The sequence below is a fragment of the Zalophus californianus genome, chromosome 9 (assembly GCF_009762305.2).
Source record: "Zalophus californianus isolate mZalCal1 chromosome 9, mZalCal1.pri.v2, whole genome shotgun sequence".
In the NCBI taxonomy this organism is placed as follows: Eukaryota; Metazoa; Chordata; class Mammalia; order Carnivora; family Otariidae; genus Zalophus; species Zalophus californianus.
Window position 1 is genome coordinate 57,139,881 of NC_045603.1, and position 27,091 is coordinate 57,166,971.

The 27,091-nt window shown below is 56.0% G+C and overlaps 3 protein-coding genes across 12 annotated transcripts; 1 reads left to right on the forward strand and 2 right to left on the reverse strand.

Annotated features, from left to right (window-relative positions):
- The first annotated feature begins 2,406 nt into the window (after positions 1-2,406).
- On the forward strand, positions 2,407-10,426 carry ARHGAP9 (Rho GTPase activating protein 9). 6 transcript variants are annotated; one of them, XM_027595819.1, is made up of 18 exons: positions 2,407-2,532; positions 2,851-3,184; positions 3,486-3,709; positions 4,675-4,899; positions 5,081-5,194; positions 5,384-5,488; positions 5,729-5,790; positions 5,923-6,013; positions 6,210-6,305; positions 6,452-6,550; positions 6,807-6,948; positions 7,053-7,160; positions 7,517-7,615; positions 8,021-8,098; positions 8,239-8,292; positions 8,546-8,680; positions 9,413-9,518; positions 10,133-10,426. In XM_027595819.1, the coding sequence occupies exons 2-18, from the start codon at positions 2,869-2,871 to the stop codon at positions 10,302-10,304; spliced, it is 2,226 nt and encodes a 741-aa protein (XP_027451620.1). In that variant the 5' UTR covers positions 2,407-2,532; positions 2,851-2,868; the 3' UTR covers positions 10,305-10,426. The 6 variants fall into 6 exon arrangements, with proteins under 6 accessions (XP_027451620.1, XP_027451622.1, XP_027451619.1 ...); XM_027595818.2 differs by lacking the exon at positions 2,407-2,532 and having other exon boundaries at positions 2,647-3,184; XM_027595820.2 differs by lacking the exon at positions 2,407-2,532 and having other exon boundaries at positions 2,647-3,184; positions 9,416-9,518; positions 10,133-10,419.
- A 144-nt stretch (positions 10,427-10,570) lies between these two features.
- Positions 10,571-24,321, reverse strand: GLI1 (GLI family zinc finger 1). 5 transcript variants are annotated; one of them, XM_027595732.2, is made up of 15 exons: positions 24,194-24,321; positions 21,842-21,922; positions 20,918-21,678; positions 20,551-20,634; positions 17,604-17,727; positions 17,280-17,372; positions 16,808-17,003; positions 16,399-16,543; positions 15,965-16,054; positions 15,736-15,873; positions 15,255-15,404; positions 14,510-14,674; positions 13,804-14,034; positions 12,929-13,196; positions 10,571-12,517 (listed from the first exon to the last, which is right to left on the reverse strand). In XM_027595732.2, exons 5-15 carry the CDS (start codon positions 17,698-17,700, stop codon positions 10,773-10,775), a joined length of 3,318 nt encoding a protein of 1,105 aa, XP_027451533.1. In that variant the 5' UTR covers positions 17,701-17,727; positions 20,551-20,634; positions 20,918-21,678; positions 21,842-21,922; positions 24,194-24,321; the 3' UTR covers positions 10,571-10,772. The 5 variants fall into 5 exon arrangements, with proteins under 5 accessions (XP_027451533.1, XP_027451534.1, XP_027451530.1 ...); XM_027595733.2 differs by having other exon boundaries at positions 20,480-20,634; XM_027595729.2 differs by having other exon boundaries at positions 20,551-20,681.
- On the reverse strand, positions 22,798-25,458 carry INHBE (inhibin subunit beta E). The gene is made up of 2 exons (XM_027595734.2): positions 24,876-25,458; positions 22,798-24,616 (listed from the first exon to the last, which is right to left on the reverse strand). The coding sequence occupies exons 1-2, from the start codon at positions 25,171-25,173 to the stop codon at positions 23,859-23,861; spliced, it is 1,056 nt and encodes a 351-aa protein (XP_027451535.1). The 5' UTR covers positions 25,174-25,458; the 3' UTR covers positions 22,798-23,858.
- Between the last annotated feature and the right edge of the window lie 1,633 nt (positions 25,459-27,091).

Genomic DNA, 27,091 nt, shown 5'->3' on the forward strand with positions numbered 1-27,091 from the left:
GATCCCAGGACCCTGGGACCATGACCCGAGACGAAGGCAGACGCCTAACGAGTGAGCCACCCAGGCACCCCTGGCTGCCAGGTTTCTGGCATGCACAATTGGGTATACCCTGTATGTGCTCCAACAGATGATAGTATTTTCCTATCATAGTGATTATCACACTGTATTTTGTTATGAGAGGGCAGGGGCCATATTTGTCCTCTTAATCAACAATGCCTAGCACACGGTTCCCGCCTGGCACATATGGTAGCAAGCATTCAATAAATATTTATTGAACTTAAATTTAACTGAATAGTGGTACTGGAGGAGAAACAGGTTTGTGGGGGAGGCTGACAAGTTCAGTTTAGAACATATTGTGTTTGGGGCGCCTGGGTGGCTCAGTCGTTAAGCGTCTGCCTTCAGCTCAGGTCATGATCCCAAGGTCCTGGGATCGAGCCCCACATCGAGCCCCACATCGGGCTCCCAGATCCGCGGGAAGCCTGCTTCTCCCCCTCTCACTCTCCCAGCTTGTGTTCCCTCTCTCGCTGTGTCTCTTCTGTCAAATAAACAAAATCTTAAAAAAAAAAAAAAAAAAAGAACATACTGTGTTTGTGCTACTTTGGGCGTTGTGAAATATCCAAGTGCTTTTCAGTGGACAGTGGATTAAACTGGAGCTCCAGAGAAAGATCTGGACTGGAGATAGGGTACTCAACAGCATATGGAGGCCATTTAAGCTGGGGAGAAAATAAGACTACATAGAGTGTATAGAGTTCAAAGGGCACAAGATCTCTGACAGACCTCTGGGGTTTAAGGAACAAGCAAAGTCCTTATGCAACAGAGAAGGGACTGCTTTAAGAAGGTAAGAACACCAGCAGTGTTTGTAGAAGGAGAGAATAGTCAATTGTGTTGGCTGCTGCTGCTGAAATGTCAAGCAGCATAAGGCCTGCAAAGTACCCCTGTAAAGTCAGGGGTGACCCTAGGGAGGAGGGATCTTGCAGAGGTGAGGGAGTGAGGGGAGAGGAAATGGAGACCCCTATATGTAGGCAACTCTTTCAATAAGTTTGACTGTAAAGAGGAAAAGAGGGGGATAGGGTGGTAACCGAGGAGTATATAGTAAAGGGAGAATTGGCTAAAGATGACTGAGACTTGAATATGTTTAAAAGCTAAAGGGAAGGAGGCTATAAAGAAGGAGAGGATAGGGCGCCTGGGTGGCTCAGTTGGTTAAGCGACTGCCTTCGGCTCAGGTCATGATCCTGGAGTCCCGGGATCGAGTCCCGCATCGGGCTCCCTGCTCAGCAGTGAGTCTGCTTCTCCCTCGGACCCTCCCCGCTCTCATGCTCTCTCTCTATCTCATTCTCTCTCTCAAATAAATAAATAAAATCTTTAAAAAAAAAAAAAAAGGAGAGGATAAAGTGCAGGAGAGTTGGCAGAGAAGGCCGAAGAGGAGATGTGAGCACTTAGCAAACACCAGATGGATGAATGAATGATGAATGAACGCGATGAAGTTGGGGACTACTGTGGAGGTGGGAGGGAATAGTTAAGGGGTAGGGTCCTCCACATGTTGAATGAAAGTGGAGCCCACTGAGGAGGAAGATCACTGAGGCCAAGTCCCAGGACTGGGAATTCGCCCTCAGAGCACGTGTCAGGGGAGGAGCGCTGGCTCTTGGATGTCACCGAGGGGGAGGGGCAGTCCCTAGCCTACCTCTCCAAAGCCAGACCCAGAGCCTCCCGTCGTGCAGTGGGGAAACTGAGAGAAGGATAAAACAAGAGTGGTTAGGTAAGGAGGAAGCATCAGTCAGTGTGTGTTTTAAAGCCCTGGAAATAGACAGGGGAATTCAGTTCCCATCTTCCACCAAGGAAAAGCCGTCAGTCCCCCATCCACCCCCATATGCTGTCATAGCACCCTGTAATACTTGTCCAGAGTCCTTGATTCAATTGTAATTAATAGATGTATTGTGTCATTAGTTAAGATCTGTCCTTAAGCTCCACGAGGGCTGTGTCTATCTCCTTCCCCTCTCTTATCCCCAGGGCCTAACACTGTTCCTTTCACACAGGAGGTGCTCAGCCAATCCCTGTTAAGAGCGTGAATGAAGGAACCCGCACACTGACGTAGGACTCTGCCCCAAAGACTATGTACAGAGTATTGTTTCAAGGCCTCTCAGCTCCCCAAACACATCCTGGATTGAGAGGATGGTGGTATTTTCACCTCTTCCTCTAACTTGGAACCCCTTTGTGTTTCTCCCAGACATTTTCTCTTTCTACTTTGGTCTTACTATTTCTCTGGCTCTGGTTTCTCTGTCTCTGTGTTTCTCAGAGTCTGCACAGGAAGCACGCAGCTCTGGGTCTGAGGCTATTGGTAACGGAAACATTGGTGCCTGTATATATTTCATAAAGGTCACAAACTTTATCTGTGTCATTAATTCCTGTCTCTTTGCCTGTGTTCTGTCTCAGACCTGATTCTCTCTCTTCATCCCCCTGTGTCCAGCTCAAAAGTCCTACCACCACCCAAGACCCGCTCCTCCTGCCCGTGGATTTTCTGATGGGCCCCAGAAGGTACTTGGAGGAAAATCACCAGGCCAGCCTCTCTCCCCTGATTTCCTGCCCTGCTGGCCTCATAGCTCTGCTGACCACATCCTCTCTCACCTTACTTATATACTTCCTTACCAGTCACATCGCCCGGGAGTTCTCAGTCCCCTTAACCTGTAGATGACCCCCACCCAGGCTCTCCACCTTACCCTCTGCTCTCATTCTGAGGTTCCTCTCCTTATGTTTCTCCCTATCTCCCTACGCTGTTCTTAAAACCATGTCTCTCTGCTTGGAAGCAGCCAGTCGCGTCCTTTGCTGGATCTCCAACACCCCTTTTTCCCACAGGTGACGGTACTGACTACAATGCTGTCAGGCCGGTGGTGGTCAAGTACCCGGGGGAGCCTTGGGCTGGGGCCCCAAAGCCCTTCTCAGGGATCCCAGCTCTGTGCCCTCTATGCCTTCACTTACACTGGGACAGATGGCCGGCAAGTGTCCCTGGCCGAAGGGGACAGGTTTCTACTGCTTCGAAAGACCAACTCAGACTGGTGGCTGGCAAGGCGCCTGGGAGCACCCCCCACTTCTCGACCCATCTTTGTCCCAGCTGCCTACATGACAGAGGAATCTATCCCTTCCCAGAGCCCAACCATCAACACCCCCAGCCAATCCCTCTGGACACCTGGTGAGTACTCCCTTCACCTTCCTACCTCCCCTCCCTGGCTTCTAGGAATTATTGGAAGGATCTTTCTCCCTCAAAGCACCTGCTGACCCCCTTCTCTTATTTCCCTCTGATCAGCCTACTCGTCATCCCCATCACAGTGTCCCCATTGCCTCTCCTCCTACTTTTACACTTTCTAGGTCTCATGTACTTTCCCACAACCTCCCCTGCTCTTGTCTTCCTTGTGAGTCCCCAGGATGAGGGATCCAGCCAAGATCACCCCTCTGAGCGCCTGCCCCCACTCTTCCCGTTTCTCTGTTTCCAGGGCCAAAGTTGTTTCATGGCTCCATGGAGGAGTGGCACCTGTCCCAGGAACCCCCAGGCAGGACCCAGACCACCTCTAAGCAGCCTCCTCCTCTTCCCCCCAAAATGTGTAGAAGCATCAGTGTTACCAATCTGAGGCCTACCGTCCTGAAACCCTTCCAGGAAAGAACAAGTGGCAGATCCTTCTCTCAGGAAGACTTACTGCCAGAGGCCAGTGCCAACGCGGTGAGTCATAGCCCTTCTGAGCGGAGTAAAGAGTAAATGGTTATTTACTGCTGGGCGCTGTTCTAGGCACAATGGCAAATCAGGTGGACAGAATCTCTGCCCTCAAGGGATTCCCATGGGGGTGACAAACACAGAAACAAGTAACTGTTGGTACTGGTAAGTGCTACCTAGAAGCATAAATGTAGAGAGTGATAGAGATAATCTGGGAAGGCATCTCCCAGGAAATGACATGTAGTTGATCCGAATGAGGAGGAGGGAGAAATAGCCGGGAACCAAACTAGGAAATGAGAAGGAATTCTAGCTGAGGGATAGCAAGTAGCAAGGATCCTGAGGATACAAGGAACCTAGCAGATGACAGAGGGACCGAGAAAAAGCCAAGGAGCTATGTTTTTCTTTCTTCCTCCTGACTCCTGGCCCAGGGCAGGGTTTTTTCCTGTGTCCCATCTTACCGGCTCAGGTCACCAGCAAGTCCCACTTAGAGATGTAACTCCCTTGCTCCTCTTGAAGTCTCAGCTCCTCCCCTCTCTCTTACTTGCTGGTGGATTAAAATGGCCCCTCCTCTTTCATAGTCCCCTAGTAGGGGTCCCTGACCCCTCTCCCTCTCATCCCTTTCACTCTGGAGAATGTGAGGGTAGGGCACTCCCCTCAACCACCCCCCCACCCCCACACACAAAAAGCCGGTTCCCCTTTCCTGAGGCCCTGGGGTAGGGGCGGGGTGGGGGAGGAGGGAAGTTGGCAACAGGAAGTGAGGAGGAGAAAAGCAAAGAAGACTGAGGGAGGGAGTAAAAAAAAAGAAATCCACCCAGCTGGGGACTGGGGTTTCTTCCCCAGTACCTGGGTCACCCCAGCCAGGAGCTGGGGGTGAGAAAACAGTGGGGGAGAGAGGAGGCGGTGGTTAGGTGGAGAGAAGACTGGGGAGGGACACAGGCAGGATAACTACCTTTTTCTTCCCCCTTTCCTGGCAGGCAAGACCCCAGCCCCTCATGTCAGAGCACCCCGTGTACTGCAACCTAGTGGACCTCCGCCGCTGTCCCCGGTCTCCTCCCCCAAGCCCTGCGTGCCCCCCGCTGCAGAGGCTGGACTCCTGGGAGCAGCACTTGGACCCTAACTCCGGACGCTGCTTCTACATAAATTCGCTGACTGGCTGCAAGTCCTGGAAGCCCCCGCGCCACACTCGCGTGCGGGAGACGGTGAGACTTTCCCTCCTGCCTCTTCCTGTGTCCCCTCCACCTCCTCCTTTCCCCTACTGAACCCCAAAGTGGCGTGCTTTCTCTCAGGGGCTGCCATCAGAAAATTGTTGAGAAGGGTGTTGAGAGCGGGTTGAGGTGGCATCTGGCCGTAGCTTTACTCCTCACCCACCCCACCCCCCAGAACCCTGGCTCCATGGAGGGGACGCAGACCCCGAATAGGGACAGTGGTGTCCTGCAACCTCAGGCAAAGGGCTCAGAGTCTGATACGGCGACCCTGGAACTGCTGGACCCCCAGGTGAGAGCCCCTCCCTCCTGATCACATGCAGGAAAAGCCATCTTTTTACTACACTCTTTTATGCAAGACGTTCATCTGTAACCCATCACACCCCCTGCCTCTCACCCACATCCGCACCCCTCTTCCCCCTATAGCCGGGACTCCGAAGTTGGTTTCCTCCACCTGTTTCTCTGATCCCCTCCCTCCCAGGGTTCACCCTACCTCGGCCAGCGCACCTCCCAGCTCCACCCCTCAGACCAGCCTTTAGCCTTGCAGCCCTCTCGATCTCTGCCGCAGGTCCTGGACGACCCCCATGTAAGTCACCCACTTCCTTGTGCAGGCCAAGATCCTCACTCCCCCACCCCCCAATTCCTGCTCCTTTAGAAACATCTTCCTCTTTCTGAGTGTTCTCTGGGTATCCTCTCTTACGCAGGCTCCGCCACCCGCCCAACCATAAAGGACCTCACTCCTGGGACACCACCCCCTCTTGGGAAAGCCGTGGGGGCTGTGGGGGGCGTTGGGTGGCTTACTAATACCCCTCGCTCCACTCCCCAGGAGGTGGAAAAGTCGGGCCTGCTCAACGTGACCAAGATCGCCCTGGGGGGGCGGAAGCTCAGGTGACGGGACCCGGGAATACCGCAGGGGCCTGGGCGGCTGGATTCCCTGGAGCCAAGCGCGGGGAGAGCGCCCTCCCCACGTGGTTCTACCTGACCTCTGCCCTACTACCACTGCCCCCTCCGCCCCTGCAGGAAGAACTGGAACCCCTCTTGGGTGGTATTAGCAGGTAACAGCTTGGTGTTCTACCGGGAGCCACCGCCCGCCGCGCCCTCCTCAATCTGGGTGAGTGTGAGGGAGGGGAGGAGGGGGCGTGCAGGAAAGGGTTGGGGCCCGATTCCTACGGCCTCGGGCCAGCTGTGGGGCGGAGGTGGGAGAGGGGGGAGTAGAGGAAGAAGCACAGCTTCCCGTGTCCTCGGAGTCCCCCGGGTGGGAGGGAGGCAACGAGGGGAACAGGGCCTCAGTTTCTCCCAATTGCCAGGGACCAGCGGGTAGCCGACCTGAAAGCAGCGTGGACCTGCGCGGAGCCGCCCTGGCCCACGGCCGCCACCTGTCCAGCCGCCGCAACGTCCTGCACGTGAGTGCGTCCTGCGCGTACCCAAAGCTCCACCCGACCCGAAGGTGCGCCCCGGGTTTCCCCGCATCGGTCTTCCGCTCAGCCTCCCAGCTTTTTGTGCTCCCTCCCGCTGACTCAAGCAAGCCCTTTCTCCGCTGGTCCCTCAGATCCGCACTGTCCCTGGCCACGAGTTCCTGCTGCAATCAGACCAGGAGACCGAGTTGCGAGCCTGGCACCGCGCGCTGCGGGCGGTCATCGAACGCCTGGTGAGATGGGTGGGAGATGGTGGGGCAGAGTCCGGGGAGAGGCTCTGCCCGGGTGGGACAGAGGGAGTGGGGAAGGAACAGTAGGATTCGGAGGTGGTAGGGGGCAGGGTGGTCTCAGTGTAGGGCCCTGGGGTGGGGCTGGGACGTGGGACCCCAGCAGCCAGCTAGGGCCTCCTTGCGTCGAGCGGGGGGGTGCAGATTTCTCTCTCCTTTCTTCCAACCTCCGACTCGGCCCACCTCGCCCTTCCGGGTCTAGGATCGAGAGAACCCCCTGGAACTGCGTCAGTCAGGTTCAGGGCCGGCAGAGCTGGAGGAGCTGAGCGGCGGGGAGGACGACGAAGAGGAGTCGGAGCCGGTGTCCAAGCCACTGTTGCGGATCAGCTACCGCCGGAGCTCCAGTGAGGGGCGGGCCTCGGGTGGGCGGGCCCGGGGGCGCGTGTCCCGGCTCGGTCGTCTCCTTCCCCGCGGCGGTCTCGCGCCCTCATTCCACCTGCTCCTACAGGTCGGTGTCCCGAAGGAACGGAGCAGAACCGCGTACGGAACAAACTAAAGCGGCTTATCGCCAAGAGACCACCCTTGCAAAGCCTGCAGGAGCGTGGGCTGCTCCGAGGTGAGGTGGGCTGGGCCAGGGGCACCCTTCTCCTCCGTACCTGCTGTAGTATTTCTGCAAGCACTTTTATATTCCTCATCTGGGCATCAGCCCACTTCGTGGATGAGAAAATTTCAGTGAGACTCACAGTAGAATGTCCCAGAACTAGATCAGCGGTCTTCTGCTCCTCTACTGCTTAATTTGGGGGAAGGAAGTGTGCACCTCTTTGCCCGGGGGGGGGGGGGGGGGGGGGGGGGCGGATTGGCTCGAAAAGGCAGCCAAAGAGGGCCAGCCCAACTTTGGGATGAAAACCTGTGCTAAGAGCTTCCATGGGTGACGCTCCCACTGGCCTTCCACCTCACTCTGTGCCTCTCCAGACCAGGTGTTCGGCTGCCAGCTGGAATCACTGTGCCAGAGGGAAGGGGACACCGTGCCCAGCTTTGTGCGGCTCTGCATTGCTGCTGTGGATAAGAGAGGTCACTTTTCCAGAGACCCCACAACCTCCCCTTCCAACCAGCCAAGGCCTAGAATTCCCCACCTCCCCCACCCTAGTCTTCCTTCTGCCTTATTCCTCTCCACCCTTGCATCTCTCACCAGTCCTCACCTTACACAGGTTACAGCAGGAATCCTTATTTAATTTAGAGCAGGAGGGGCGCCTGGGTGGCTCAGATGGTTAAGCATCTGCCTTCGGCTCAGGTCATGATCCCAGAGTCCTGGAATCGAGTCCCACATCGGGCTCCCTGCTCCTTGGGAGCCTGCTTCTCCCTCTGCCTCTCTCTCTCTCTCTCTCTCTCTGTCTCTCATGAATAAATAAATAAATAAATCTTAAAAAAAAAAATTTAGAGCAGGAATCCTTATTTGCTCCCTGCCTCATCTCCCAGGTCTGGATGTGGATGGCATTTACCGGGTGAGTGGGAATCTGGCGGTGGTCCAAAAACTTCGCTTCCTGGTGGACAGAGGTAAGAAGGCTTGTGGGCATGTGGTGGTACTACGAATTTCATGCCTCGGAACCACAGGCAGTTTCTCAGGGAGCTGGCAGAACGGGGAGGTCTGGCTAGAACTGCATGGCTTAGCTCTTGATCTTTTATCCATGTTGCAGAGCGGGCGGTCACCTCCGATGGGAGGTACGTGTTCCCAGAACAGCCAGGACAAGGTACTTACGTGGAAGGCCCCTGAGACCCTTAAAACATCTGACATCCTCCCTACTCCTTCTGGATCCCTGTGTCCTGCCCCTGGGTGGGTTGTCCCCCTCCCCACCTCTGCTGCCTTGCCCCCCTGTGGATCTCCTAGGTATTTCTGTGGTCTGCCTTAACTGGATCTTCTCCCAAACTCCTGACCTCTCAGTCTCTGGATCTCTCTGGCCCTTCATGAGCCCTGAGCCTCTCTGTACCTCCTTCTCCTCCCAGAAGGCCGATTAGATTTGGACAGTGCTGAGTGGGATGATATTCACGTGGTCACTGGAGCCCTGAAGCTTTTTCTCAGGGAGCTACCCCAGCCTCTGGTGCCCCCATTGCTGCTGCCCCATTTTCGTGCTGCCCTTGGTAAGGGATGAGAACTTTGGGCAATACCCTTGGTATGGGGGTGGGGCGTGAAGGGTAAAGAATAGTTTCCCTTACACCCTTCTATTCCAAACTGAGCACAGAGATGGGAAACAACTTTCAACTCCTGTGCCAACTCCGGTTATTATTTGTGTGTGTGTGTGAATGTTTAGAAGGCTGACTTAAAAAGAATTCTAAAGCCGCAGTTGGCGGGGGGGGGGGGGGGGGGCGCTCCTGGCTGGCTCAATCGGTAGAACATTTGACTCTCGATCTCAGGGTTATGACTTTCAGCCTCACGTTGGGTGTAGAGATTACTTAAAAATAAAATCTTTTTTTTTAAAGTTTGTGACAATTAAAGATTTTATTTATGTTTTAACAGAGAGAGAGACAGCGAGAGAGGGAACACAAGCAGGGGGAGTGGGAGAGGGAGAAGCAGGCTTCTCACTGAGCAGGGAGCCCGATGTGGGGCTCGATCCCAGGACCCTGGGATCATAACCTGAGCTGAAGGCAGACACTTAACGACTGAGCCACCCAGGCACCCCTTAAAAATAAAATCTTAAAAAAATAATAATAATAATAAAGCTGCAGTTAGGCTCAGCGGAAAAGAAAGCTGTGGTAGATTAATGGTGTCTTCCATGGGCGTGGGAAAGAGTAGCAAGTTTACCCACCCTTCCCTAGCACCTTCCAGAGCCTCACCCCCCACCCCGTACCCTTCCCTTCACTTTTTCTCTCTAGCAGTCTCCGAATCAGAGCAGCGCCTCTCTCAAATACGGGAATTAATAGGCTCGATGCCCAAGCCCAACCGTGACACTCTGCGGTACCTCCTGGAACATTTATGCAGGTCAGGACGACTGAACATTTCTGTGTATGCGGAGGGAGGGTGGAATGGGGCATGCAGCGGGGACTGTGTTCAGAACCAGTGGAGGTAGGGGACACCTAGGTTTCTCACCTGTTTAGTGGGCAGATGGAGGAAACAGGCAACATCCGGGCAGGTCATGAAGTGGGGAAATGGGGATCAAGAGATGCCCTGGGATGCTGTGAGAGAAATGAGGGCCATCTCACCGCTCCCTTCCCCTGGCCTCTTTGTCTCCTGTTGGGACCCTGCTCATGGCTTCCGTGGCTGAGCTGGGCCTGGGCAGTGGCTTCTGAGAGAGGATAGCCATTTGAATTAGAGTCGCCTAATCTGTGAAAAAAAGAGGACTCTAGGGGCAGTCTCTGAAGCTGGAAAGAGGCAGGCATCTCCTGGGTTGTATTTTCCAACTTGTACCCTGAAGGTGTCTCTACTGGTCCCATCTTCATGCACCTTGCGGCTCTCTGCTTGGTTGCCTTCAGCCACCAACCACATGGAGGGGTCCCAAAGTGAACTCTTTGCTGTTCATCCCTTTGAAGGGTTTGATTTATTTGAAGTGGGGAAGCTGCTGCATTATAGCCCCTTCTCTCGATCTTTGCCCACAGGGTGATAGCACACTCAGATAAGAACCGCATGACCCCCCACAACCTGGGAATTGTGTTTGGGCCAACCCTGTTTCGGCCAGAGCAGGAGACATCTGACCCAGCTGCCCATGCTCTCTACCCTGGGCAGCTAGTCCAACTCATGCTCACTGACTTCACCAGCCTTTTCCCCTGACTGGGGCAAGGAAGAAGACAAAAACATGTTTCCACTGATCTCTGTTGGCTACCCTTTGGTGGTGGAGGGGATAGTGGATGTTCTGTTTTGAGGACATCCCATTAAATCCTGTGTCTCCCAGATGACTGTCTTTGTGAGTCTGACCTGAGGGGTTGGGATGGGTGGGGGAGCCTCCCAAAAAAGGGAAGTGGGTGGATTAACCTCTACTTCTCTTCTTGTTCCCTGTCATCACCCCCCCCCAAGATAGGAAAGTGTAAAGCAGGGCGCTTTCTGATGCAGTTCCTTTATTATCCAGAAACAGTGTCATTATCAAATTCCTCCCCAAAACATATACAGAAGGTATACAGCCCCACCCATACCTCCCATCCCTGGGGCATCCCAAGGGGCTATGGCTCCTCATCCCAACTTCTCTGAGGGAATGGAAACCCCTTAGGAAATGGATCTGTGATTCCTGGGATTCCTCACTCTTCAGGTGCTAGAGTTGAGGAATTGTGTCTCCCCAGGCAGGGATCCCAGTAAGATACTCATGTTGCCCACAGCCATGTTGGGGGGCCCAGAGGGAGGTGGGGTGTGTTCAGAGCTGTCCCCCTGATCATGGGAAGGGGGAGGACTCAGCCCCTGGGCCTCATCCAGAATAGCCACAAAGTCCAGCTGAGTGTTGTCAAGGTCAAGAGAGTCCAGAGGGTTGCACACCTGCCCTTCAGGAGGAGCATACAAGGCAGGACCCCCTCCCAGCCTGCCCACCTCAGGATGACCACAACTGGGGTTGGTGCTCCCTGCCTTGAGGGTCCCATAGCAAGTGGGCAGTGGGGGCAGAAGTCGGGGTGGTGCTGTTGCCCTATGGGGGGCCTTGTTTGCCCCCACTGCAAAATTTTCATGGCAGGTTGGAGGGGCGGGATAGGAGCCCGACTTGTGATTGGGCAAGTTAGGTGCAAAGCCAGGTCCATATGTGGCCATTGGACCCTTGGCAGGGCTTGGGCTAACCTGGGAACCCCCTAGAAACTTGGGACTCTGGTAGAGAGCTTCCTGGACTGGGGGATCTCCCCTGCCCCCACCCTCCCAGAGCAGTTCCTGTTGAGACTGAACATAATTACACACCAGCTGAGCCTTGAGTTGTCCTGTGGAGTGAGTGGGGGAATCAAAATCCAGGCCAGGCCTGGGCTCTGAAGGAAGATAATCAGGGGGTGGCTGGGTATAGGCACCTGACTGGGGATATTGGGGAGGGGGAGGCTGGGGGTAGTGGGAGAACAGAGGCTGTGGACGAGGAGGCCCATCACTGGGGTGAGCATTGAGGCAGGGCGCCAGTCCTGTGGAATCAGAACCCACTGGACACCCCTGTTCTGGCTTGACCTGCACTTGTCCGTAATGTTCAAGACGAGGACACTGACTGTAGACTCCAGCTGGAGCCTTGGGGCCTGGGTACAGCCCGGAGTGGGAAGGGAACTCACCCCATGGTTCAGGGGGGGGTTCAAGATAGGACACCTGCTGGGGACAGGGGTTTGGCCCATAATTGGTGGGTGGACCAGGCCCAAGAGGCAGGGAGCCTGGACCCCTAGCTCCATAAGGTTCAGCCGCTGCCCCTTCGGGTCCCCCATATCCCAAAGTATCAGTGGGTGGGAAGTCCAAATAGGGGTTTAGACCACTGCCTATCATGGAGGTCCCACCTTCTGGCTCCTCCTGCAGTCCTCTGGTATCCATGGCGACATTCTCAGTGATGCTGGGGGGCTGTGGTGAGTAGACAGCGGTTGGGAGTTGGGGATCGAAGTTCCGTCCTCCCCCTGCCATGGTGGGGGGCGTGTGGACACAACCCAAGCTCTTGAACCGCTGGACTCTGGCTGGGGCAGGACGGTCAACAGCCCGGGCCGGGTCACTGGCCCTCCGGGTGACCCCTACGCTGGGGTTGTATCCTGGATACTCAGCTCGGCTTCTCCAGGGAGGTGCAGGAAGGCTCCCCATCCGATCCAGGCTGGGTGCTGCCGTGGGTGGGGTACCACCTCCCCTGGCTGAAGCATATCTTGCCCGGAGCAGGTAGTGCTGGGCAGGGGTGAGGCCGGGCAGAGAGGATGCCCCGTTCTCGGGCGGGGAACCAGGGGGGTAAGGGGAGGCCAGGGAGGAGCGGCGGCTGACGGTATAGGCTGAACTGACGCTGCTGGAGCTGCTGCTGCGGCGGTCAAGAGAAACTGGGGGGCCCAGGCGGCGGGACACAGGGGTGCCTACAAGGGATAAGGAAGAAAAAGCAGGGTGGTCAGGGAGCCCTCTGAATCTCACCCTGCCTCCCCCATGGGACGGCCTTGTCCCAGAATCCTAGGGATAGGCTCCTTGACTCCGATGACTCAGACCCCAGGACGACCCATGCCCTTTCTACGTCTGTGTCACCAGGGATTCAGAACCACCGTGAACAGTTGTATAGGTTGTACACTGCACAGCCCTAGGGAGCAGCATTCACGTCATACTTTGTGTATCACAATTACCTGATGGATGGAAGGAAAGTGTCTGAGGAAGGGGGACCTTTTGCTAACTGTACAAAGGTGCTATAGGGCAACCCTGAGGAGGGAAGTCCTCCTTCCAACTTCAGAGAAGGTCCAGATCTCAGCCCAGCGACTACCTCCACACCCAGGTCTCACCAGTATGGGTCAGGCTGGGCAGTTTGAGGCCCCGGGGCCCCATCGGCCGAAGTTGATGTAGCTGGTCCAGTCTGAGGTTCTCAAGGCGTCGAAGAGTGGACAGACCAGTGCCAGCAATGCAAGGCCCCTCATCCAAGCTGGACAGGTCCTCAGTGCTGCCCCCTGCATTTCCAGTCATTTCCACACCACTATCTGTGTTGGCGGCACTGCCTGCTGGGGAGTGGTCGCTGCTGCAGGACGACTGGGCCCCAGGGCTGGGCTGTGGCTTCTGCGGGGAACATGAGGGCTGAGGGCGGCCCCTCCCCCCCGCCCCCCCAGTTCCCTGAACTTGGTGAGTGGCTCAAGCCTGTGTCTCAGTGACTGCGCGGACCGAGGGGAAGCTTACAGGTGTAGGGAGGGCTGAGCAGGTGAGGGGAGGGGGCAAACTGGAGAGATGTTGATGAGAAGAGCCTAGGATGGAGCACAGACTGCCTGGGTTCAAATTTGCACTTAGTTCGGTGACCTTGGACCATTTGTCTATATGCCTGAGTTTCGTCATCTGAAAATGTGGAGAGGAAGTTCCTTTTCCACGAAGCTGTTGTGAGGAGTACATGAAATTATAATCCTACTAATGTGAATTTTACATGTAAACTATACATAAATTAGAATAATATACTAAGCCCCATATAAGAGTTTGTTGAACCAATTCAGTAATGAATTATACGAAAATCTCTTGATTTGGGGTAACCCAAGGAGCACCACTGGGGTAAGAGACTGGAGGACTTCCACAGAAGGGTGATTTACAGAGGAGGACATGGAAGAGTTGGGAGCGGACTGGAAGGATGTGGGCAGGGCAGGCCGGGGCATGGAGGCAGGAGTCGCCTGGGCCAGCTCACCACGGCCCCCTCCGGCACGGTCAGTCTGCTCTCCTCCCTGATGGGGCCTCCATCCCGCTCCCTCTTGGGCTCCACTGTGGACAGAGACGGTGCCCTGGGCAGGGGGCCGTCTCCTCGGTGCCGCTTGGTTACATGGGCATCAGGACCATGCACTGTCTTGACGTGTTTCCGGAGTGAGCTGGGATCTGTGTAGCGTTTGGTGCAGCCAGGGAGCTTACAAACATACGGCTTCTGTTGGGTGGAAAGTGAAGACATCAGGCAAAGGAATCAAAGCAGGAGAGTGCGGAAGGCATGGGAAGAAGAGGTGGCATCAGTTGGGGACGAGGGGGTCAGGGAGGAATGCACAGCACCCAGGGAATTAAGGAGGGGGCGTCCTTGGAGTAAAAAATGAGAGGGTCAAGGGAAAGATTAGGAAAACTGACAGCCCAGGTCTGTGAGGCTTCATAAAGCCAGGGGTTGAAGGGACCATGGGTCCCCTCCAGGCCGAATGGGTCTATTTAGGTTGGCCCTTTGGCTGGTTAGAGGTAGCGGGTGGGGTGGTTATGTGGAAGTTCTTGGTTTCAGAAAGACCTTATCCAGGTGAATGAGGTGGGGGATGGGGACTCACCTCTGTGGAGCGGGTGCTGGGCTAAGGGATTTCTTATGGGGGAATCTGCCCAGTAACTGGCTTCTCAAGTGGGGAGGGTCCCTTAGGTGGGGCATTCACCTCATTGGAGTGGGTCCGATTCTGGTGCTTGGCTCGGTCACTGGCATTGCTGAAGGCTTTACTGCAGCCCTCGTGCTCACACATGTATGGCTTCTCACCCGTGTGTGACCGCAGGTGCGTCTTCAGATTTTCGAGGCGTGAGTATGACTTCCGGCACCCCTCAAACTAGGAGATATTGGGGTCAAAAGATAGCTCTCAGACAGAAGGACATGGAGATTAGAAGAATTGTAAATCTCAAAGGGGACATACATCCGAGACTATAACTCAAGATGCGAGGGCAATTCCCAAAATTCAGGGATGAAGGCAGGCAAGAGCTCGGCAAACTGGAAGCCGGAGGGGATGCGGCAGCGAGCATCTCCCCGTCAAGCCAGAGCAGATCCCCCTGCATGGGAATCTTAGACTGGCTTAGGATGGGGTCATTCTGGGAGTGTCTTATGTCCTTGACACCGAGCTTCTCCATTAGGCAGAGTAGCAGGCACAGTGCCTCGGGCCCAGGGTACTTTTGGGGGCCCACAGAAATGTCTTAATTTCTTAAAGCAAAGGGAAAATGGCTTTTAGGTCCAAGAAAATGTTCTAATACACAACATCAATATGTTCATCTTTATACTAACCCAGTCCTAAGATACAGTTTTTAAATATTTGTTTATGGCGGCAAAGTGCCTAGGCTCCAAGAAAGTCATATGAGCTCTTGGTGGGGAGCCCCAATTTAGGGAAGGACCCTGAGCTTGGGAAGTGGGTGCCTCACCGTGCACTTGTGTGGCTTCTCCCCCGTGTGTCTGCGCATGTGCACCACCAGCATGTACTGGGCTTTGAAGGGCCTCAGCTCCCTGGAGCAGCCCCCCCAATGGCACACGAACTCCTTCCGCTCCCCATGGATGTGCTCACTGTTGATGTGCTGAAGGAGGAGATACAGAGGCTCTCTGAGGTTCCCTTCTGCCCCCAAGTCCCAAAACAGACCTTCCCTGGAACCTCCCCACCCCACCATATTCCTCCAAGGCTCCACCTCATGGGGGAAGAAGTTGCAGAAAGAACATCATAGCCCACACCTCTGTTCTCCCACATTTCTAAAACAAAGCTATAGCTCCTGAGTTTCTGCCAACCCAACTGGCCACTCAACCTCTGACCTCGGTATCCTGGGACCTCCTGCCCTTAGCCTAACTCCACAGTGTCCCACCAGAATGTCCTACAAGATCCAGCCAGCATTCCTGTTACCCCCTGGGGCTCACGTGCACCAGCTGCTCCTGGGAGTCAAATTCCTGGCTACAGCCATCCCAGCGGCAGTCAGTCTCATACACAGACTCAGGCTCAGGCTTCTCCTCTCTCTCCAGGTCCTCCCGCCCATCCAACATCCCCAGCAGGGGATCCTAGGGCAGAGGAGGCAATCCTAGGGTCACTGGGGTGACAGCTTTTGTTTATTTAGCTCAGGTTTCAGAGTTAAAGTCGCCCCCCCCTTACCTGTGTGCCTGTGGAGTTGGGGCTGGACATATCACCCTCCAAGGGCTCCTCTGGGCACTTGCTAACCAGCAGGTCCAGCTCAGACTTCAGCTTCCCCAAGGGAAGAGGTGAGGGTGATGAAGGTAGAAGTGGGCAGAAGGAAGAGGGAGCCCAGCCAGGTCTTCCTGCCCTGAGTACCCCCACCCAAGCAGCTGGAACCCCTGGGTTTGGAAGAGACTTCCTCCTCAGACTGCACTGGGATGGGCAAAAGGCAGGATCTCATTTGGAAGAGTCTGATTCAGCCTCAAGGAGTGAACCCCAGCAACCATACCCCTTTATGTTTCTGCTACTGAGAACTTTTCGATCCCCTGTCCTTCCTTCACCTTTCCCCATAGAGTCCACCACCCACCCTCCCTGAGCTGAGGGAAATTGGGCAGCAATATGAGGACTCTCACCTGGCAAGCTGGGAGGGGTCCCCGGGACTGAGGATGCGGCATCATCCCACCTGGAGTGGGGTCATGGGGACCACAGGGCTGGACCCCGAAGGAAGGCGAGGTCCCTTTTTGGTGATTCATCTGGGGTGGGAATCCCAGAGAGGGGCTGAGGAGGGGGAGGAGGAGGAGGAGAGGCAGTTACTTAGGACTATCATCTGAAAGAATTTCAGGAGTCCTTGGGCTATTTTGGAGTGTTTCTGAAAAACGGTATGGGATGGGGTTGAGGCAGGCCCAGGGAAGCACCGAAGAGGGCTTCAACACCTTTGAAATGATAAGGATTCAAACAGGGTCGGGTGCTTTGGAAAGCTTGAGGCTTTTAATGGGGTTTGGCAGGGTCTTTAGGGGCCTCTTAGCCCAAGGCTTTCTGCACCTCATGGTGCCGATGGAGAGGTGACCATAGGAGCCCCCAGGAGATGCACAGCGTGAGTTGATGAAGGCCACAAGGGAGCTGGGTGAGGTGCGGATAACTGTCTGTAGATCCAGGCTGGCGTCTGACAGAGGCGAGATGGAGAGTGCCCGCTTCTTGGTCAACTTGACTGAACCTCGGGGAGGAGGGAAGAGTGGGGCTGGGGCAGGAAACAGGGGAGACAGCTACGGTAAATGGGGGCATGTCTCCCTCCACCCAACCCATGGGTCCTGACTCTCAACAAAACAATGACACTTGACTCTGCTTTGCCCTACTGACCCCATCTGTGACCTTCTGATCATGCTCTGACCCCTTGCTCCTATCTCCAAGCATTTCCTCTTCTAAGTTAGATCCCCTGCCTTCCCCCTGCAACTTTCTCTTTTTAGAGCAAGTCCCAGAGGGGCAAAAAGGGAAGAGATGTTGCCTGAGGCCTCACCCTCGGTGCAGCTGTTGGTCTCTCTAGCTGGCCCATAACTGGAGGGGCCAGACATGAGGTTGGCCTGGTGGCAGAAGGGCAGACCAGGCAGTCCTAGGAAATAGAGATAGCGAGAATGGGGAATGGGAATGGGGGAACACATAAGGCCTCACCTTGAAACCCCGGGAGAGGCTTGATCCCATATCCCAAGCCTATACGACATAGAGCCTCGAATCTTCTTGTGGACTAGAGACTGGCATGGGGTAGGAGATAGAAGAGGGATCCCTGGGGCTGACTGAGAGAGCTGCCAGGCCTCAAGGCCTGGAGATTGGTATTTGCACTGACCTTCTGTCCCCATGCTGGGGGCCTGACTGGGGAGGGGCCGGAGACAGCAGGGCTCGCCATAGCTACTGACTGGCGGTGGGGTCATCGAGTTGAACATGGTGTCTCAGAGGAGAGTGTGGGGACACTGCAGGAGGGGAAGGGAGATGTGCAAGTTATAAAGGCAGGAGGGAAATAAGGAAGGTCAGATAACTAATTCAGTTATAGAACCTCTAAGACATCTGCCACGGGAAATCAAAGTGAAATGAGCATCACTCAGCCAGGGGGGTAAGGAAAGGAGTCCCAGAGAGGCAGAGGCTGTCTTGAGGATCTTTGTGGGAACTGAGTGGGATCTTTGCCTGGGTGGTCTAAGCTCTGGTGTGTGTGTGTGTGTGTGTGTGTGTGTGTGTGTGTGTGTGTGTGTGTGTGTGTGTGTGTGTGTGTGTAGGAGGGAGTGTTATGGACTAATTGCGTCTGTATAAGCCTCAAGTGATTTTATGCCATGGTCCTCTATTTCTTCTTGCTCTGACCGTGGGCCAGCTTTGAGGGGTGGGATGGGGGAACTCATGCTGAGCCCCTTTGCCTTCATTTGTTCCTGCCCAGCGACAGGCCCGCTACAATCTCTCCAGTATGCAGCAGAGGGAGCTCTCACCACAGCCCAGACGGAGAGGCTGGTGGGGCCAGGAGGGAGCACAGACGTGGGGCCAGGAGGGAGCACAGACGATATGCCTTTTTCTAAGGCAGAAAACTGTGTATAGAAGGGGATAAGGTTTCTGAGCAGAGCCTCCCGGGTCTGTTGAGTACAAAGAGTGGAAACTGGTGTTATCCTGGGGTAGTTTGAATCTGGGTGCCCACCTCACTTGGTCTCTTTTAGGGGAGCAGGAAAGGACTGTAAGAGAAGGCTTTGAGAGAATGAAAAAACAAAGTCATTATCCACTAGAGAAGAGCTGTGAGGGAGAGGGTTCTGCCATCCGCTTTTCTCCTCAAACTCCAGTTTTTGATCCACCCCGGGTTTTCCGGTCTCCCGGGACTGAGGGTGGGGTGGGGCGGGGTAGGGTGGAGAACGACCGGGAGCGGGCCGGCCGGCGCGGTGGGTGATCCCGGGATGCTGGGATTTTGGGTGAGGGCGGGGTAAAATGGGGAGAGGAACCCGGACCCTATGACCCAGCCCAAGCCCCGTAGCCTGGATTGTACCCTTCCTAACTCCTCCTTTCCCAGCGGAGAGCTGGATCCCGCATCCAAGACCTCCCAACTCGACCTTGGCACTTTGTGGGTGGGGGGGGCACAGCTGGCTGGCAGCTGGATGGGGGGACACTTCTCCCGCCTCCTTCCTCTATGACTCACCCAGGAGAAGGAGGCAGGGGCTCGCAAACGACCCCCCAAACACTAAAGAGACTCCCCCAAACGTGCCTACTCAGTCATCCTCTTGTGCCACTGTCCAGCCGCAGGGGAGTCCTGATGGAAATGGGGCGACATCCCACCTCGCCCACGCGTGCCACAGCCCACCCACGTCTCCCCTTCACACCAGTGACAGGAAAATTTCGCCAACTTTTCCAGCTTCGGTTAAGTTTTTCTGGAGTGTGGATGAGAGCGCAGGATGGGGCAGGGAGCTCTAGGGTTGCCCTGCTGAAGCCCTGAATCATCTTCTGTGTCTCCCTATTTTCCAGAGTCCCCCTCGCACCCCCGCTCCCCAACTCCCAGGAGTAGGCCCCGCCCCCCTTCTCCCGGTCCCGCCTTCCCCGCCCCCGTGCCTCCTCGGCCCACCCAAGTCGCCGCCGCAGGCTCTGGCTGCAGACAGCTCCGCTTCCCCCGCCCGCCCCGGGAGCCTAGTCGAGCGAGCCGCGGTGGAGGGAGGGCGGGGGGGGGGTGTAGTTGAGAGGCGGGACACATTCTTCCCTCCTCCCCTCAGCTCATCCAGAAAGCTGGCAGTGGCGCCCGGGGGGCGGGGGGCACTGTTGGAGCGTGGGGGGTCCCCGTGGCGGGGTGGAAAAGAAAGAAGAATACAGAAACTACAGGGACAGAAAGTGATTGGGTAAATAAAATAAGGTGTATATGGGCGGAGGGAGGGGTCAGGACACCTTGGGTTCCTGATTATCACAGTTGGCTTCCCAAGGGTTAACCCCTCCAGACCCCCGGGAACCCCTTAGTGACGTCAAGGGCGGGGTCTGTACCGCCTGGTTGGGGATGCCGAGTAGATAATTGAGGGGGGGTGTCTCCGGACCCCGCCCCCAAAGGGAAAACCACCCCAATTCCGGCCCTTACAACTCCCCGGGGAAATTGCCCCACCTTCTCCTTCCACTGGACAGTAAAGACCTATCCTATGAAGACCCCAGTTCTCCAGCCCCCAAAACCTTAAGTCCCCAATCACTATGGGATCCCCTTTCCCTAATCCTGTCCCCAAAGCTAGCTGCCCAGGGCGGATTGTTTCGGGGTCATCGGGCCTGAAAGAGGCTTCAGAGCGGGGAGCAAGGGCAGGCAGGGTGGTCTGAGCCAGAGGAGGGGCCTCGGCCCCCAGCTCCCGTTGGGGAGGGGGTTCCAACGGGGATACATAGGCAGGCCGTGGCCAGTGGTCCCGCCCAGTCCCAGTAGGGGTCTCCCTGCGGCTGGCCCAGCTGTCCTGGTGGTCCCGAGGTCAGAAGGTCAAGACAAGGTCTCCTCGGCTCCTCCTAAGCCCCCTGACTACAGCCCTTGGGGACTCAGGAGTCCCTATTCCTTGAGAAGTCTTTCCAGGGCCTAAACGAGACTCTGGGCCCTCCCGCCCCCTTCCTAAAACAGAAGGCACTCCTTTTCCCCAGAACGAATGCACCAGCAAGCACATCTGTCACAAGACAGGTCAGGGGTTCAAGCCTAGCTGTCCCCCACCGGTTTTGTCGCCTCACACACACCCGTCTCCACCCCACCTAGGGCTCTCTCCTTAGCTGTTCCCTCTTCCAGAAACACTGACGTCTTCCTGCCGGCGCTCAGGACACACCTGGAGTTCCCTCTCTACCACGCAGACCTCCAGCTAGCCGGCCCTCCAGCCTCTTCATCCCAACCTCATGAAAGTGAGATGTTTCTAATATATGGGAGAGGCGGAGACAGACAAAGAAGATCCACGGTTGCCTGAGACAGAGACACAGAGACTGTCAGAGGAAAAAAAAAAAAGACAGAGAAAGGGAGATACAAACGAAAAAATTCTTCAAACTTTCTGTATCTCACCCCAGGCTCTCCCACCCCCTTTTTGCCTCTGTGCCCCAGGTCTCCCTCTTGGCTGGGCAGAGTCCCTCGCAAGCAGGGCATCCCCTCGGGCCCCCTCCCCCACTGCTCCCAGGTGGTCCCCCGCCTGCCCCCCTTCTCACCTCCTCCTGGGCGCAGGGCTTGGGATGCGCGGTCCAGGGCTGGAGTCTGGGCTGGGGGGTGTGCGGTGGGGAGGGGGGGCGGACAGGGCCACGGCAGCGCAGCCTCAGTGCCACCCCCACCCCCCCTAACCTGGCCGCCAGCCCTCCCGCCGGCCCAGCCCGCCGGGCCGCGAGCCGGGACCACCCGCGAGAAGCGCAAACTTTTTTTTTCCCTTTTGCAAAAACTTTTTCTCGCTCAAGCAGCTGGCGCGCCGCCGCTCTTCCCGCTCGCCTCTCACCTCCCTTCTACTTCCCTCCCTCTTGCCGTTCTGGAGGATGAGGCGGGGTAGCTGAAAGCAAGAGAGGGGGTGCCGGGCTTATTGCACCCCCAGGACCCCCAGGATCCTCCCCCTCCCTTGAGGGACCCTATACTGCCTCTCCCCCCCCCCCCCGCTGAACACGCTGCTGGTGGTGGGCAATAAATCCCGGCATGGATCCTTGGATCGGCTGCCCACGAAGAGCCCTCCCCCACTCCCCACCCCCCGAGCCAGAAAAAACTAAGAAATGTATTGGGAGTTGGGGGGGGGGGCGACGAAAAAGTTCATCCGAGAAAGATAATATTGGAGGTAGCGTCGTCAACTTTGGTTGGTGCTAACTGAGCATTCCGCCATCCTGTAGTTTATCTGCTGGCCTCACTCTTTCAGTGGAACATGAAGGGGTCAGGACAGATTTGGGGTTTGGTGCAAACAGGACGGGACACAGTTGGCTTAGAAGTGAAGGGTCTATAGAGCATAAAAGAGACGGGCAGTGGCTGAGGCTCTGGGTGCAGAGTATGCGGTTCACAAGGTTACTAAGGTACCCTGGGACGCGACCGAAACACTGTTCCGCAGAGAACCCCCGCTCTCCTTCATCTCCAAGTTCTGGAGACTGCGGGCACCTCCGTACCTCTGGGCTGCCCGCTTTCTGCAATTCCAGGCTGTCTGCTCCCTCTGCTGGCCTTTCTGCAACATGACACTCTCTCGGCGTCTGGAAGCGGAGAAGACAGGGGAGCTGAAGGTGTAGGAGGCTTGACAGGTCCCCCCTCCAAAGCCCAGTTAGGAGCCCAGGGAGAGGGTTGTATGAGCCCAAAGAAGTGGAAAGGTACACTAGAAGAGGCTGCTAGTGCAGAACAGTAGTGTCTGAGAGGGGAGTGTCTTGTCCCTTCGGATTCGTGTTGCTATAGTGACAGGATGCAGGGGAAGGGGCAGCTATTTTAGTCTGTCTGACCTTTCCTTATGAGAAAGGGGAGAAAACGTGGTGAGGAAAAGGAGCCCCTTCCTTTCCCGTCACCCCTCAGACAGGCCTCCCACATCCTAGTTCTGCTTCCAAGAACCACCTCCTCAGGCCTGGAGAGTTAGTAGGTTAACTGCTCAGACTGAGGGTCAAGGGGAAAAGGTGAAACTAGAAAGAGGTCTGAGGCCCTACAAATATAGGTAGTGACTCTGGGGGAACAGATAAGGAGTCCTATTTCACCCTCCCTCCCCCATATGACTTTGGCCCAGACACCAGTTATACCCAGAGGGTCAGGCAAGACCAGTCAGTGGTCCTTTCTTTCGGAGAAGCTCTTTTAGAGCACACTGTTTTTTCCTCCTCACCCCGGTCTCTAGATTAGTGATTCTCCAACATTTTGACTTCAAGATCCCTTTACACTCTTTTTTTTTTTTTAAGATTTTATTTATTTATTTGAGAGAGAGTGAGAGAGCATAAGCAGGGGGAGGAGCAGAGGGAGAAGCAGACTCCCCACTGAGCAGGGAGCCCAATGGGATGCAGGGCTCCATCCCAGGACCCTGGGATCATGACCTGAGCCGAAGGCAGATGCTTAACTGACTGAGCCACCCAGGAGCCCCTCTTTTTTTTTAAACAGGCTCCCCACCCAATGTGGGGCTTGAGCTCACAACCCTGAGATTAAGAGTCATATGCATGCTCTACCCACTGAGCCACCCCGTCACCCCGCGTTTATACTCTTAAAATTTATTGAATTTTTGTTTATGTGGTTCCTGTTAATTTACTATATTAGAAGTTAAAACTGAAGAATTTTGTAACACAAGAATACACAGGCACATATCCCATTAACAAGGATGTCGGAAAAATGATGTAATCACATGCCACATAGCCTCTGGAAAACTCCACTGTATACTTTTGAGATAATGAAAATAAAAAAGGCAAATACCATCTTAGTATTATTATGAAAATAGTTTTGATCCTGTGAACACTCCTGAAATGGTCTCAGGGACCTCCCAGGGGTCCCCAGACCTCACCTTGAAAACTCTCCCTGTGGACTATCGCCCCAGCCCTTCTTTATAACTCATACTTGTTGATTTTCCCCCTCATTTCTTAGGAAAGGATAAACATTTGTCTCCCCGGTGGGTCCTGTCCCCCACACTGGGAAAAACTAGGGAACTTCCTAGGCTCAGTACCCCTCTCCCGGCTCCCATTTCTGGGGCTCTCCTAACCACCTCCTCTTAGCCCCTTGCCCATCTCCTTCTTGACCCTCCCTGAAAGCTCTTCCACAGTTCCCACCCTGGGCCAGCCTGGTTCCCCTGTCCCAAGCCTGCTTCCCTCACTTGAGGACTTCCTCTTCTTGCGAGAGACTAAGTAATTTTTCTCTGCCTTCTCCTTCCCTCCCTCCACCCCTCCCTCACCTCTGCCACCTTCTCAGGGGGCTTAGGTCGGAAATCAAGCTTTCTGGGGAGACTCCTTTAGAGAACACACTTTCCCCATCTCCCCACACATCAACCAGCCTGGAATAGGCAAGAGTCTGGACCGACAAGTGCCCCTTTGGGTCCCCTAAGGGTCACCCCGGTCATCTTGCCACCCCGCCCATTAGGTGGGGGTGTGGATCAGGCAATGTCTCCCACCACAGATGCCCTTTGCCTGGGAACCCCCAACTGATCTCTTTACTCCAAATCCCCAGGTCCTCTCGCTAGCTGCAGCCACAGGCCTCCACCACCATATCGGGCACATCTGTCTTGACCACATTGCCATCCCGGTCCAGGTAGAGGAGAGACAGAGGCCTTCGGGCCGTAGGGACACAGCAGGAAGTACCCAAGGGCCAAGGGTTGTTGGCCTTGAGGAGGCTGAATACAGCTGAATGGAAGGAGGCAGCAATGCCGGGGCTGCCAGCCAGGTGGGGGGGGCACTGTCCGCTGCAGTAATTTAGCTGGTACCCCTCGGGCTGCAGGATCCAGTCCCGCCATCCCAGTTCCTGAAAGTCCACATAATGGTCTCGCCGGCAACATAAGGGGGTCTCAGGCTCACAGGTGGGGGTCCTCCTCCTGGCCCGACTGGCTCCAGGCTCACTGGGCCGGATCTTAAGCTCCAGGAAGGGCCGCTGGTCTCCCGCTGTGTCCAGGAGCTGCCGAGGCTTTTGGGCAGAGGTGGTGTTGCCTTCTAGGAGTCTGCAGTTCAGCTGGAGTTTCAGGACAGGGGACTCCTCACCCCTCAAGCCACTAGAGGGCAGAGTGAGGGCGTGCCAGCCCGGGGCTGTTGTCTGGTGCTCTGCCAGGAGGGTGTGCGACCCTTGGTGCCCGCTACCTGGGCTCCATCGGAAGATCCTCAAGTAAAGAGTGCCAGGAAGGGTGGGGAACACGTGCAGCCAGAGGCGAGCGTGGTACAGGTGGTGGGACTGGGCTGTGGACAGGTGGAAGGTGAGCATGGAGCTGCAGGCTGAGGTGGAGGGACCTGCCAGAGAGATGGAGAAGGGATGGAGGAATGTGAGCAGGGATGGAGCTCCCCTCTGAGACCCCTGCAAGCCCCGCCCGCTGCTCTCCCTAGCCCCTTTAGAAGACGTGGGGACTGCCTTGTGTCCTCCGTCCTCCGCAACCCGTCCCTGCCTCTTCTGTCCTCCCTCCTCCCACACCCTGCTCCGTCTGCCTTTTCTGTCAGTGTCCCCTTCTGCCTCCCTCTCCGTCTGCTCTCTGCCTGCCTCTCTCTTACCCACCTGTGATGGTAGCAAAGCTGATGACCTCCTCCCCATTTACTGGAGCCACACTTCCTGGCTGCAGTCTCCGGAGGGCTCTGGCCAGCGCCGCCTGGGGTGGAGGGTGAGTTATTCTGGGACGACTGGTCAGATGCAGCCCCTCCAAGATCTGCTGCTTGGCTAGCTCCAGGACCAGAGCTCGTTCTGCCTGGGGCGCCGGCGTGGGGCCTCCGCAGGATGTACATGCAGACCCTGCCCCCTGTGCCCACACCAGTGCCCACAGCAGCACCAGCTGGGGCTGGACATCAGGGAGCCCCATGCTCCTGGTGAATGGCCCTGGGTTGGGTCGGGAGCCTCAGATGGCAGTTGCTCCTTCTGTTGATCTGATTGCGTGGAAGCCAATGAGGGCACAGCAGCAGACCGCCGTGCCACACCTACCCTCGACCAAGGGTAGAGCCACCTGTCTTCTATTGCCCAGGACTCAGGAAGGCAGTATGCGGATGGTCCAATGGGTGGCTGTGTTTAGCGCAGTCTGCCAGTTTGACCCTCACAGCTCATGGCTGGTTACCGACTGGGGCCTCTTTAGAGCCGAAACCTGGGGCTCCCCCACTTAGTGGTCAGCCAGCAGACCTACCCTCTGAGCCCCGGGATTGGCCGGCTGTGCTGCCCATCAGGGCCCTGAGGGGGGTGGAGGTTCCCCCCCCCCTCCCCGGGAGCTCGGGTTTCACCATCTGGCCTGGTCACTGAGTTTGAGGTAGGTGTAAGGGGGTGGGGGGGGCAATGTGGACATGCATGATGCAAGAAAGAGAATGATTTCACATGCTCAGTCCCCAAGGTCTGGGGCTCAGGGGAGGGACTCATAGGTGCAAGGTGGGGAGGGCAGTTTCCTCCCATACCTCTAGTCCTTCCAGCTTACCCAGACACCTCTGCTGCAGCAGTTCTTATGAGGCAGCTGTTGAGTTCCACTGGTTATTTCTCCAGGGTCTCTGGGCAGGAAGGAGAACTCTGGTCTCTCTCTCCCTAGAAATAAGGCTGGGACCGGGGGGGGGGGGGTGGTGGCGCGGAGAGGAATGGCGTCCTCCTGCCCAGGCCAAGGTGGCAGTGCCATGGGCACGGAAGTCACCTCCTGACCCTGCCTATGCTGGCTGCCCAGAGTCCAGTTGGACTGGAGCACAACGTGGAGGGGGCTGGAGCATGGTGGGGGTGGGAGGCATGTTACTGTGATGTCTGGGGAAACCCAGAGAGGTAGGGGTGGCAGTGATGCAATCTTACAGCAGGGCAGAGTCCATCAAGGCTGGCAGAAGGGCATGGGACTTGGGAGGGCCCATACCCAGCTGCTGGCTCTCTTTAAGGGGACTGTGAGAGTTACCTAAATTCGGGGCATCCTAGAAGTGGTGCGAGGCCTCTGTGAAAGGGGGCAGGAAATGGGAGGTCTAAGGACCTTGAAGAGCAAAGCAAGATGAGTGCAGTGACCTTGGTTCCCATCCCAGCCCTCCTTACCACACTTCCTTGCTGACTAAATGGGAGAGCCACGGCCCCTCCACCTCGAACTTATAAGGGTAGACTTCATGTTAGCCTTTCTCCTTATGCCCCAGTTGCTTCAAGAAGCTAGAAGGAAGTGAGTATGATTTGGAAATGTGCCCCGGCTCTGTTTTATTAACCTCCCACCTATGTAGCCAGCGGGGACTGTCAAGAGGCTACTAGGTCTGGCACCAGGGGGAGAAAGTGGTGCTTTGGGGGCTGGACCTCAGTACCCCCAGTGTCCACCATGTGGCAGTGTAGTGCCACTGGACGGCAGGGGGCTTAGGGCCGACCAGCTTCCCAGGGAATGGGCTGCTCTGAGGAGTGGGGAGAGGCAGAGCGCTTTCCAACCTCTCACTCTGGGGACCCCGCCTCTCCTACAGAAAACACAGAAGCCGGTCCCCGTGCTCTCCCCTCTCGCCACTACCAGAGAGCAGAAGCTGTCTTCAGGCCCCATATCCCTGCTACCTTTGGTTTTAGACTTTGTCGCATTGCCACGTGCCAATGGAGCCTGATGATGGGTGCCAGGCTCTTCCTAGAAACTCAGGGCACTGTGTGGCGGTTGGGGGGTAGAGAAGGGACAAGGAGACTTTTAGACCCTTCTGTCCTTCCTACGTTTCTCCCTGGGCGGAAACATATTCAAGCCCCTCTGTCCAGTTCTCTCCCCCTACTCTGAGCAACCTCTCTCTCTGTTGGTTGAGGCTGGTGAGTGACAG